The 13375-nt window shown below is 41.3% G+C and overlaps 2 protein-coding genes across 5 annotated transcripts in view; one reads left to right on the top strand and one right to left on the bottom strand.

The window, feature by feature from the left end:
• The window catches only part of CLDND1 (claudin domain containing 1), a 155795-nt gene that overhangs the window by 42471 nt on the left and 99949 nt on the right, over positions 1–13375 (top strand). Inside the window, exon 5 of one of the 4 annotated variants that reach the window (XM_073597007.1) lies at positions 189–6723. The exons of the other annotated variants lie outside the window; for them this stretch is intronic. Coding sequence (XP_073453108.1) covers positions 189–409 — 221 coding nt within the window. The 3' untranslated portion in view covers positions 410–6723. Of the gene's footprint in view, positions 1–188; positions 6724–13375 lie in introns of those variants that run through there. 4 annotated transcript variants of the gene reach the window in all.
• LOC141106326 (macrophage-capping protein-like) overlaps positions 6642–13375 on the bottom strand; it is a 23316-nt gene continuing 16582 nt past the window's right edge. The window contains exon 4 of the mRNA XM_073597009.1: positions 6642–11785. Coding sequence (XP_073453110.1) covers positions 11586–11785 — 200 coding nt within the window. The 3' untranslated portion in view covers positions 6642–11585. The remainder of the gene's footprint in view (positions 11786–13375) is intronic.

Raw genomic sequence — 13375 nt, 5'->3', positions numbered from 1 at the left:
TCGGTATGTGTATGTTTTTACATGTTTTTCTCAATAAAATATTTTTCTGGATAAAAAAATAAATAAATGTGTCACAAATAAGCTTGAACAGTTCTGACTCTTCATATTCTTGCATAGGTCCAGTTGTGACTGGTAATGGATTAGCATTGTTCGATGTGTACTAATGTGTCTCTGCTGCTTCTTTTCAGGTGTGTGCACACTGGGAGCAGTCCTGTGTTTTGCCAGCGGGATGTATATGTTGCAGAAGAGCCTGCCTCCTCCCCCAGGTGTGCGCGGGGATTACGGTTGGTCCTTCTTCTTGGCCTGCGTCTCCTCCCCTCTTCAGGTTATGGCTGGAGCTCTCTTCCTCTGGGCCTCTCGGGCCAGTCGGCGAGAATATTCACTAATGAAGGCTTACCACGTGGCATGAAGGATTCGGCGTAGCTACAAGCAGTGTTCACCCAGAACTATGCCAGCAGGCAGATATTTGGGCGCCGGTGTTCTGACCTCAAACTTTGGTAACATTAACTCCATCTGGGATTGTTCCTGATGTTCAGTGGCTCCATATTATTTTTATGATTTTGTTTTTAAGCAGCACATTAGTCTGCAATGAATATATGCATACATCTCTCTCCATGTTTGGGTAACGGAGGGTATGGCTAGATGCTGTGCTTTGCGTTTACTGCTGTCTGAGACCCCAGAAGGATGATTTTTGCCTACTGCTGGGATTGGCTTTTCACCTATATATTCTTATGGCAGGTCCTCTAGAGCCCATATGGTGGGGCATTTCTAGGGGCTGCTTCATAAGAATACATGAATACCTTTAACAGTAGTAGCTCAACTGAAGAATTCAGGTCTGCCTTGGCATTACAGACAGCCTTAAACCTTGATACGGGAAAGGATGCCTAAATTCTAACCAAAACAGAGAAGCAGTTTTGTTTTTTTTGCTGCGTGAAGTATTGGGACTCTGCGGTGTTGAATTTAGGGCTATATCTGTTATTTGCGTCACCTGTTGTGGAATGTTGTAGTGTTTTTATTTAGAATATTATATCTTTGTTCATGAATTCAGGGCAATAACACATTTTATTTCTATTTTATTATTTTTTAAGATTACTTTAAAGGTTACTTGTATTGAGAGAAATTTGACCACCATTGCTGATCCCCTGAAACTGCTAGTTTCTGGCTTTAGTACTTCCTTTATGAGAAATAAGCATGCAGCAAGTGAGGTCAAAGCATAGAAGTCTTTTTAAAAATTAGTGTGGAAGTATCAGGTTTTTTTTTTTTTTGCTGTTTGTCCCCACTGGGTAGATCGTCACCAAGACAAAAAGTTGTGGAAAAAAGTTGTTGTCACTGGGACAAGAAGTGATGGGGTCCCCGTTTATTTCCTGTTTCCTTTCCAAATGACCTGTTATGTCTTTAGACTGTGAAGTATAATGAAATCACACCAGAGACTCAGACAGCATAGAAAGAAACATGTCTAATTATTTCCTACTTTCGTTAAAAAAAAAATTGCTTTGAATATACATTTTTGATCTGCATACTTGTTTTGGGTCTGGAAGTATTGGAGCCATTGGATCAGCAGCCTATTTCTGTTTACAATTTTTACAGCATTCACGGGGAAAAAAAAATTAAAAAATGTTAATGCTAAATAGAATATAAGGAGCAATAGGGACATCAGCATTATCCTGGTTATTAAAGGACACTCCTTTTCTAGGTAATGGTGGTTTTGGGCATTTATTTTATATGTCTATTTCACAGTAATACAGTTTTGCAAGCTGGTTTTAAACATTTTATTACCTTAAGGCAGTTTAAAGGGAAACTATAGTGAGCACATGTTTTTAATGATTGCTGTAATATTTACATTTTAATTTTTGATGTAATTTTAAAGCTCAATTGAATTAAGATTTTAAGGCCTCAATCACACGGGGTGTACTAAAGCGTACAGCTGTGAAGTACCATGTTTATCTATGCATGCAGTCTTATTATTGCCAATTGGGATGCAGCAGCTGCACAGACATGGGCATTTGTGCGGGTGCAAGGCCCTGAACTCAGACAGTGTGCGTTCAGGTCCTTGTACCCACATGGAGTTCAAATTGGGAGCAGCCACTGCATCCCAGTTGACACTAATGGGATGAGATGCATGGAATACCTATAAACACAAGCCTCCATGGGCCGATGATTTAGGCTGGGTTCACACCGGTGCGCTGCGATTTGGCTGATTTTGGAAGCAGGGGTCCAACCTTCCCCCTGCTGAGTCAGAACTGGAACTCTCCAATAAGCAAAGTTCATGTTTCTTGCTGATTGGAGAGCTTTTCCACTTTCTATAGGAAACAAACGGTAAGACTTTTTTTCATACCTTTTTTATGCACCTAGAATATATTTTGCTGATTTTGAAATAAAAATTCAGCTGAGCTTTAACTCCTTTTCATGCTATCTCATATTTGAATTACTGCATGTATCTCATCCACATAGTACAACCTTTTCAATTAAAGTAGTATTAAACCCTCACTGTATAAAGTATTTTCCCCTTTAGCATGTTCGTATTAACAATTGCCAGGTTATTAAGCAGTATTTTACCCTAGATGTGCCTGCCTAAAGTGTATACAGCCTATTCTTTCTTTGCGGCACTTCTCTGAATTTCCAGATCAGGGAGTGTGCAGTGTTCACAAGCGACCTCCTGTGTCCGGACTACATGTCCAACATTCCTTGCACCCAGCCCTGCTCTCATAGAGCTGCAGCAGGTCTCTCCTCCCAGATCTTTGTAGTCCTGGCTGGAAGCAACAGAGCTATGATGGGGCTCCTGGGAGGCCCTAAATAATAGTGTAGTCACACTGTAGGTGGAAGTAAATGGGGTATACATGTTATTTTAAGCTTTTGCTGCAAAGACAAAGGGTACAACAACATTTCAAATAAATGAGGCATGGTGCTACAGTTACAACTTGTTGACGAGGGTTTAATAACACTTTAATCAAATCTGACTGGTAGATTTGCATTGAGGGAGCATCGGCTGGTTCACACTGGTGGGTTGTGGTGCATTACTGCAAACTCATGTACCGCAGTGTGGTGTGTTGCTTTTGATTTTTAACACAATGCATGAGAGTTGTACCTTGCCACAATGTACAGATGTGAAGTCATTTTAAGTTTGTTGCACGCTAAACAAGCGCATGTTAAGGTAAAGTACCACCATGTGAAGCACTGCTAGTCAGGAAGCACAACCTGCATATGTAATCAGTCCATATGGCTGCCACTATGTACATATTAGTTGTAAAAACCGTAAACCTTATCTAGTTTTCTATCCTATAAGACATATTGATCATTTACATTACGCTATAGTTCCTCTTTAAATGTAGTGTAACCTCGGGCAACTGATTTATAGTTGGTGTAGCTCTGTTATTTGAAGGAAGACCCTGGTTCTGCCAGCCAGAGTCCCAGGCCATTAAGTAGTCTTTGAAAATGCCCCTAACTTTTGTCATACGAGGTGTCACAGGCCACATTCACTTTTTGTCTTGCTGCAGATATTCAAATTTGACATTTTGCTCCATTGTGTAACTGTCAGGTGTGCACATATATTAGTGGCAGAGACAAGCTATGCAATACTAGTGACAAAGGCAGAGCAAAGGTGTGGTCTAATGGTTTATACATCACATAAACAGATTTGGTGAGCAGGTAGGTCTTCAGTTAAAGGCTATGTTCACCTTTTGATTATGGAGAGATTTAATAATACAGGCGCACACAGAATCTGGTGCAGCTGTGTATGGTAGGTAATCGGCTTCTAATTTTGGCTTCTTAAATTAAGCTTGGACAATAATCCCCCATTCACATCGGGGCGCTTTGACATGTTAAATTGCCGGCAACGGCACCGTCTGAAATGGTGCGACGCTGCACCGATTCCCAAAAGTAGTTCCTGCACTACTTTTGGCGGGCTCCAGGGGCGATTTAAATAGACATCTGTGCAGGAACCCACACAGATGTCTCTCAAATCACCCCCGAAGTCGTACTGAAATGCGGGTTTGAAATCGTGCGAGTTCAGCTGAACTCGCACGATTTCAAACCCGCATTGTGTGAATTCAGGATAAAACCTAGAAGCTGATTGGTTACTATGCAAGGGTGCAATACATTCTGTGTGCTCCAGATTTAGTAGATGCAATACTTGTCAGGCTTCAGTGCAAAAGAAAATTAAAAAAATGCACTTTGATTATGAGATCAGTGTTTACTAATTTTCTGCAAAAGGTGACTTGGCCTTTAATTCAAGAACTTCAAAATCCCAACTGAAAGCAAGCTTTTCCACAGACAGAATAGGGGAAAAGTTTTTTGGAGATGGAAAAGTTCAAACAAAGTAAATAATTATGGAAGTGAAAATATTTACTTAAAGCAGAACTAAACCCAACAGTTGTAAAAAAAAAAAAACTGTTACATTTCTGGCACAGTTGCTTGTGCTCTAAACCAAACTGTCAAACCCTCAACCCGCTGGAGTCGTATCTGATCACATCTGCGGTATCATGGCACTTGTAGATCAAACAGAGGCCAAGATGGCAGCTTCCTTGGCTAAAAAAAAAGGATAGGAGGGTATAGTTCTGCTTTAAAGGTGGAACAATCTTTTAACGTATTTGTTACTGAAACCATGTTCTGATTTGTATATTTTGTTTTAGTAAGTCGTCCATGGCCACTAGAAAACCTTTTGGTGCATTAGTCCAATTTGTAGCTGACAGATGTTTTCATTGTTAAACTTCTACACATTTAACCCTCTAAGGACGTTAAATCACTCAAGTCTACCATTTTCAGGTTTGGGCATTTGCAGAGTCTGGCTCTAGAATTCTGTTAATTTGTGACTGGGCGGTTTAGATACTGGTTATCCAGATGGTCTCGTCTTGCACAAACCAACCTTGTCTAACGTGAGGGCCAGTATGATCCAGGATTTTGGAGCAGACACAATAGTTTTGGTGAATGAAGTAAACTTAGTACATGATACATTATATTTAAAGGGCAATTATACATTTGCTATAAAATCCCTTCCTGATTTTCTAAGCTAACCTAGAACCACCTCCACCATGGTGCTCTCAATGCTCCTTATCATTGACAGCCTTCCACCAGGTTTACATCCTGGATGCAAAAATCTTCTTCTTTTGCAGTACGGCAACTTTCAGGGCAAATGAAAGTTACTGAACAGGCACAGCCAATGCCCAGCGAGATTTCTGCATCCAGTATCTAAACTCCATGTGATGCTGCCACAGAGCGGTGAGTATGATGACAGTCTAGGGTACATTAGCTTAGGGGGTTGGAAGTTTTTATAGAGTAAGTTTAGTGGCACTTTAAAGCCCACAATGTTTGCTATTATCCAAAACTACCCCAAAAAATTTAAAGTGCAGGTAGTGTGTTGTCCTGCTAATCTTCAGGTGCCATTGCTATCTGATACTTCCTGGTGTGTCGGATAATGTGTCCCTGACTGGCTCCTGCCAACCTCTACATGAACACTGTATACCCTGCCTGCCAGAGATCATTGTAAAATCTCTTTACAAGGCAACAGGGTCACTTCAAAGAAAACCTGTACTTAAAAAACACAAAGGCTGCTCTCTCCTTCTGAAACTGATCACTGCCTGGCTGTCATGCTTCAGTTGGCACTGACCCGACATGAGTTTACAGATCGGAAGTTCTGACTCAATATTGAAGCCAGAGATGGCCAGGAAATGTTATTTGGAAGGATAGCAAGGGACACCACCTTATCTCTTTAAAGTGATTGTAAATGCTTACCTTATAAAACAACCCATTCAGTTTAAAATAGAAATGAAAGGCAAAACATTTGTGTATAAATATAAAAAAATTATAAATATCTGAGTTCCCAACACAGCTAGAGAACTAACCATGACCTGTTCTCATGCCTAGTGTAGTCAGTTTTTAATAGGAAAGAAAAGGAATGGTAGGATCACCAGGGATTTCACACAAAGGAAGCAATACAAAATGAACTTTTTAATACAAGTACATGGTCCAGGGGACACATCAGGAATATGAAATGTTGGGTTTACAGATTCTTGAAGTTCAGATTTCCTTTAACCCTGACTAGGCAAAGAGGTTTTCTTGATAGAAAGATCAACAAGAAGTCTACATATGCCTCCTCTGCACTGAATTGCTCCTGAAATTTCCTGCACAAGTTAGTAAAAGTACAAACTTGAAACCTATCCGAAGGAACACGAGACAGCCCTTTGATTTGGCCATTGGCTGCTCTTGCACCTTCCATTGCCCTATGGGAGCAAGGTATAGTGTAATGTGTTCCCCAATATTTGTAGACACCGGGTTTTTGGCAAGCTGCATTGGCTGATAGTTGTAAAAGGTGAGTGGGGGGAGGTCAGGATAAAATACTAGTGATTCCTGTTATCAAGGGGACCTGCTTATTTGCCTACTCTGTATTTCCAAAGGAACCAAATGAATGTACAAAGAAGGAATGGTTTTAATTAAATAAGAATTAACCCTTTCCTTTAAGCAATAACCTTAACTGACTTTTTAGGCATAGGAATGTGTTTCCGCCTGAAACCTCCAGCCTACACCTGTGATATTCTGTATAGACCTGTACAATGTATTTATATGTCTTGTATAAATTGTAATGTGTACCAGACTTGTGTATGTTACTTATTGTACACTCCGATCTACTAGTGATTATAACTCCAATATTATTCAACAATAAGAATGTTTATTACAGGAATCATACGCCATTTATACCAACATACAATAAACAGTTGTTACAAAAAAGAATTCTTGTGTTCGATGTTTTAAAAGCTGAAGAATGAGATCTGTCGGAATTCATCAAGGTTGGTGCAGGAAGAGACACGTGGCATGGGCTGTGGGTTCTTGGGACACCATTAGCTGCCACATTAGTAAATATCCCTCTAACACAGTGGTCATCAACCCTGTCCTCAGGGCCCACTAACAGGCCAGGTTTTATGTATTACCTTGGGGGAGATGCAGACTAGAATACTGCAATCACTGAGCAGCAAATGATATCACCTGTGATGTATTTCAGTTATCTTGCAAACCTGGCCTGTTAGTGGGCCCTGAGGACAGGGTTGAGGACCACTGGTGTAAACCATAGCCTTATTGCTAGATTTGGGTATCTGACTTGTCCTGTCAAAACTAGAACAGATGGGAGGCAGGGACGTTCATACAGGGTCCCACATTGGTGGCAAGGCTGGCAGTTACAGCTCACACTAGCATAGCTCCCAACTGTCCCTGATATCGAGGGACTGTCCCTGATTTGGAGCAATGTCCCTCTGTCCCTCATTCCTCTTCATTTGTCCCTCATTTTGGTCTGATATATATAATTGTATATAAAATGCATTTTTTATCTATCAAAAAGTGTTTTCCAGCACTAAACCTTTCATCTGATTTCTAAATTGCTGCATTTTTAAATTCCAAAAGCCAATATAAAGGAGTAGTAGTGGTAAAAAAAAACACTCGTGGGTTTAACCAATCTTGTTTTTTTTGTACAATTTTCCTTTAAGGGGGCGTGGCAAGGGGTGTGTCCTATCTCTGCATACTTTTGCTGATAGGTGTCCCTCATTCCCATCTCAAAAAGTTGGGAGGTATGCACAAGTAATTGTCAGTAACAGACCCTTTTGTAGAATAAAAGGTTTCAAACTGCCACCCCTTCCTGCAACCTGACAGCATTTTACAGGCTGCTGGATACAGCTGCACGCAAAACTCCTGTGACCCCTGAGCGCACAAGTATGCTTCTGCATGGTGTACAGTTCTTTACATCCAGGTGCATGAGCCCTAAGACAGTGGTTTAGGCTAGAATATGGCAACTTAGTGCTTATACAGAATTTAACCCAAGAAAGCTATAGAAAGTCAATGAGATGAATGGTGGCTGCAGTGTGAATGTGGGCCAATGCTGTAGAATGTATTCAATTTAGTGTGACACATGGCAAGCTCAATTCACTTTTTGTATGCAGGGTACATCCTCAAAGCAGTATTAAACCCAAAACCAAAAAATGTACAGTCATATAATGGCACCGATCCCCAAATAAACAGAAAATTCAAAGGAGAAAGAGGGTGAGGATTTTGAAGGTGCAAAATAATATCGGACGCATTCAGTAAAAAATATTTTATTTCTATAATACATTGAAGCTTACCAATCAATAAATGTGATAGTTGCATTAGTTTTCTTTTCTTAGGCTGTTTTCACCTGGTGATCTGGCCAGTAACCATAGGTGTGCCTGGGTACACCCTAATCGCCCCATGGGGTGCAGATTCCCCCTGCTACCTGGGCCCCTAGTGTCCCCTTCAAAGCTCTGCCTGCTTCCCTCCTCTCCTGCTGGCTGCTGTGGGGTTGTTTCAGGATGGAGCCAGTAAATATGTCATTTACTGACCCTTCCTTTTCTGAATGAACACAGTTCTGTGTTTATTCAGAACTGAAGTATAGCAAACTGATTAATATGCTTCAGTTTGTGAATGAACAGGAAGTTCAGCACAGAGCACCTCCCATTCCTTCACTGTGCAGGGTAGCTGAGGCTGCAGAGAAGGGTATGGGGAATCCTTGACACCCCCCCCCCCCCAACAGGGCTCCTAAAAAAATAAAATTATTTAATAATAATAAAATTAAAAAACTACTGACACAAATCTCTGCTCTCACGACACCATCCACTGCTCTACTGACACTGCCCTCTGCCAACTGATAAAATCCACCGGTCTACCGATGTTGTCCACTGCCCTACTGACACTATCCATGTTTTAATACATTTTAAAATGTTTATTTACACTTATTTATAAAGGGGTGTGTATGACACACACAGGTGTGTGTTTGAGCTTTGGGGTGCAATTGCATAATGCAATAGGCTGCATACACCAATGCCAGTAACATACCTCCTGTATTAGAGTGCCTCCCCTCTGGATGAAGGACCACGGGGGGCACATTAGGATAGCAGCATTGCCAGTCTGGTGGGAAGTGGAGTGTTGGATGTACTAGCAGATTTAGATACACTAACAAATTGACGCCAAACTGCAGCTAATACTTTATAATCAGTGACAGCAAACAGTTTTTTCCTTTTGGGATAAAAATAAAAGCTGATCTATGCAAGCACCCCTGTCAGTAGTAAATGGTTTGTATCATCCCTGTTACTGATACATCTGCAAGAGAGATTGTTCTTTTGAAAAGGAACAGACTTACTTGCTGGATCACCAATGAAATTAGAGGAAAGAAAGCCTAAAAAATAAAAAGCTTAATGCAATCCTATGCTAGGAAAGACCAAGATCCCATGTGCTCCTAGAAGATAAATACAGGCACCTAGCATGCATAGGGACACCTCCCCTTGTAATTTCCCAGGCTGTATGAATATTCATGCTCCCATCTGCATAGTTTATGCCTATTATCCAGCACTTTCCAGTTTAACTTCAAGACCGCATGAGCAGCACCAGAGCACACTGAGCAGACTACACTAGCTGATCACCACTCTCTGTTAAGCAGACAGCAACTCAATTTACCTAGCTGTCTCTCGGTTAAGCAGAAAAATGGAAAATGATTCTACATTCATCCTCGCACCTACCTAGGGAGTAGAGTTGGGCCAAACACCACCCCGGTTCGCGCCAGAACTCTCGAACATCACCAAAGTTGCGACCTGAACTCTGAACTCTATTAGTCTATGGGACTCAAACTTGAGAAATCAAAATTGCCCATTTAGAGACTTATATGCAAGTTATTGGCCATAAAAAGGGTATGGAGGCCCGGGTACTGCCCTGTGGGACATGCATCAGTGCAAAAAAAATAAAAAATACAAAAAATACAGATTTTAAAGATTTTACAGGAGCAGCGATTTTCAAGATGCTTAAAGTGAAAAAAATTCATTGAAAAATGCAGTAAGTATAGTGCTTGGGGGGGGGGTCCCCTTAGTCTGCCTGTAAAGTGGCGCATCAGTACCTTGTATAGAACCTGCTGCAGAAAAGCTGACATTTATAAAGGAAAAAAAAAAAGAAAAAAAAAGACATTTCAATTGCCGCCAAAAGCAAAAAAAAAAAATGGCGTGGGGGTCCCCCCCAATCCATACCAGGTCCTTTGGGTTTTGTAAGGAATTTGAGGGTAACCCCACAGCAAAATAAAAACGGCGTGGGGTCCCCCCCAAAATCCATACCAGACCCTTATCCGAGCATGCAGGCCAGGAAAGTGTCAAAAAGGAATAAAAACACAGTTTTTGACAATTCCGTTATTAAAAAAAACTAAACAATGTCCAACGATGTAGATCCATAGTTAATCACGACAACCGCCACAACAAAGGCTAACTGCCGACTGCCTGCTTCACTGTCTGACATTTCCTAAATAGGTAAGGGGTGGGATCACCTAGTGGCACCGCCCCATGTAACATCATTGACCGGTTAGCCTTCGTCACGGGTGGAGCTTTTTTTTCTTTTTTCGGGTCTGGTGGGTGGAGGCGGGCATCATGATTGACAATGGGTCTACATTGGGGGACATTGTTTTTTTATTTTTAATAAATTAATTGTCAAAAAGTGTGTGTGTGTGTGTGTGTGTGTTTTGACACATTTTTTGGTGATTGGGTAGGGGTACAATATATCCCATACTCATTCATTGAAGAGAGTTTAACAAGACTCGCGGCCACTCATTAAAATTAGAAGAAAAGAGGTTTAACCTTAAACTACTTAGAGGGTTCTTTACTGTAAGAGCGGCAAGGATGTGGAATTCCCTTCCACGGGCTGTGGTCTCAGCGGGGAGCTTCAACAAACTATAGATAGCTTCAACAAACTATTAGATAAGCACGTGAATGACCGCAACATACAGGGATATATAATATAATACTGACACATAATCACACACATAGGTTGGACTTGATGGACTTGTGTCTTTTCAACCTCACCTACTATGTAACTATGTAACTATTCATATAGGGAGGCAGAATCTGGGGGCCCCCTGATTTTGATAAGCCCCTTGCCCGCAGACACCCACAACTACAGCCAGGGTTGTGGGGAAGAGGCCCCAGTCCCCATCAACATTGGGACAAGGTGCTTTGGGGCAGGGGGGTGGGCAGAGCCCCTCTCCTGCCCCAAAGAACCCCCCCCATGTTGAGGGCATGTGACCTGGTATGGTTCAGGAGGGAGGGGCACTCGCTTGCCCCCCCCCCCTTTTCTGGCCTGCCAGGCTGCATAAGGGTCTGGTATGGATTTTGGGGGGACTCAATGTGGGTTTTTGTTCTAATGTTGGTGTGGGGTTCCCCCTATAATTCATACCGGACCCGAAGGTATGGTTTGGGGGAGACCGCCTGGTATGGATTGGGGGAGACCTCCACGCCGTTTTTTTTTATATTTTTCTATTGCCGCCAATTTTTTTTTCCCATTCAGCTGCCATCAGGGAAGCCTGTGGACAGCTGATGACTCATTCATTGTCAAGGATGCTGTGGCCGGCTTCCTGGCCCACTCCTAAACAACCAGCTATTCACTGTGCCCGATTGGCCAAAGCTTTGCCCTATCAGGGCTTAGATTGCAGTGCATTGTGGGGCACTCTGCGGGTGAACATGCGCTGTTGGGGCCGAACTTTTACTCGGCTCGAACAGTTTGCCCAACTCTACCTAGGAGGGTGATACACTAATAAATCTTAGTGTACCAAAGACTGAGCTTCAATAAACCCCAAGAAATACTTGAACAAAAAGGTGCTTACTTACCAAATACGTCACCCCCTGTGGGAATAAAGACCTGCACTCTACACTTTCGTGTCCCTGCGTCTCGTGGTTCTGAGTAGGCTTCTCACCCATATACATGTGAAGCTGAGAGCTGTAGATGGCTCCAGCTGCCTTTTCATCAACCGTCATTCCATTTCCTGTATGTGGACAAAACCAAGAGTTAAGACGTGTGATGAAGCAGAAGTACATTTTATGTGTGCAAAATGTGACAATGCACAAGCATTCTGCCAAGCAAAATAGGTGAGTTGGAAGCTTTGGTGCATGCAGAGAACTATGATTCAATTGGTATTGCTGAATCTTGGCTTCATTCTTCACGACTGGGCTATTAATATTACTGGCTATGCTCTCTTTTGGAAAGACATGGTAAATGGGGGGGGGGGGGTGTCTGCCTCTATGTGAAAAGCGAGTGTGAATGAGGACCTAGTTGATGGAGAGTAATGAGGCTGAAGCAGAATGGGTGAACTGTACATGGTTGTGCGTACTACAAAGGTAATCATTGGAGTTTGTTATAGGCCATCCAGGGTAATGAGGAGGTCATTCCCTTGCACAGATAGAAAGGACTGGGACAGTGATAATAATGGGGGATTTTAGCTACCCGGAAATTGACTGGAATTCACTGCAGGAACAGTTAATGGGCAAAAATTGTATAAACCTATTACAAGACGATTTTATGGTACAATTCATAGAGGCCCCAACTAGGAACGATGCTCTGCTGGACCTGGTAATCTCAAACCATGCAGAGCTTATTGCTAATGGTCATATAAAAGAACATCTGGGTAACAGTGACCAGAAATATTTAGAGAAAAATAAAGGTGGATAAAGCACTTGGAATAGATGGCATACACCCATGGGCCCTAAAAGAATTGAGCTCTGTCAGTTCAAAGCCATTGTTTCTAATTTTTAGGATGAGATAAGATTTATTGTCATCTTAGAAAACAAATTCACAATGAAATTACATTTCTACTCCACACATTCATACATTACAATTATCAACCATGCATGATTTAATTATACCCCCCCCCAAAAAAAAAAAAAAAAAAAAAATATATATAAATATATATATATATATATATATATATATATATATATATATAACAAATATATAAAAAAGTGTCCTCAACTAGACAAGACAATAAATTAAGACTATGTGACTATGTGACCTCTTTCATTTCATTCCTGCATTGCTAGCCTTAAAAGCCCTGGGATAGAAGCTCTTTTTAAATATATTTGTCCTAGTTTTAATCACCGTAAAACGTCTCCCAGGGATTCTTTAATGACTGGAATACTACCACTGGATTGGCATAAGGCAAATGTGGTGCCTATATTTAAAAAAAGGGTTCAAAGTCTTGACCAAGTAACTATAGACCTGTTAGTTTAACTTCTATAGTCGGGAAGATACTGGAGAGTTTAATAAAAAGACCAAATAGATGAGTTCTTGCTGGAATTTTTTTTTTTAACAGACAGCATGGATTCATGAAAGACATACGTTGTCAAACAAATCTGATTTCTTTTTATGAGAGGGTAAGTAAAACTTTGGACAGAGGGGTGGCTGTGGATGGGATATACTTGGATTTTGCAAAAGTGTTTGACACAGTTCCCCACACACGGCTCATGTGTAAGGTAAAGTCTACAGGCCTGGAAATATCAGTTTGTAAATGGATAGAAAACTGGCTAAAAGACAGAATTCAGAGAGTAGTGATTTATACTCTGAATGGTCTAAGGTTATT

This window comes from Aquarana catesbeiana, linkage group LG08, assembly GCF_042186555.1.
Source record: "Aquarana catesbeiana isolate 2022-GZ linkage group LG08, ASM4218655v1, whole genome shotgun sequence".
Lineage (NCBI taxonomy): Eukaryota > Metazoa > Chordata > Amphibia > Anura > Ranidae > Aquarana > Aquarana catesbeiana.
This window is presented reverse-complemented; position numbering and strand designations above follow the sequence as displayed.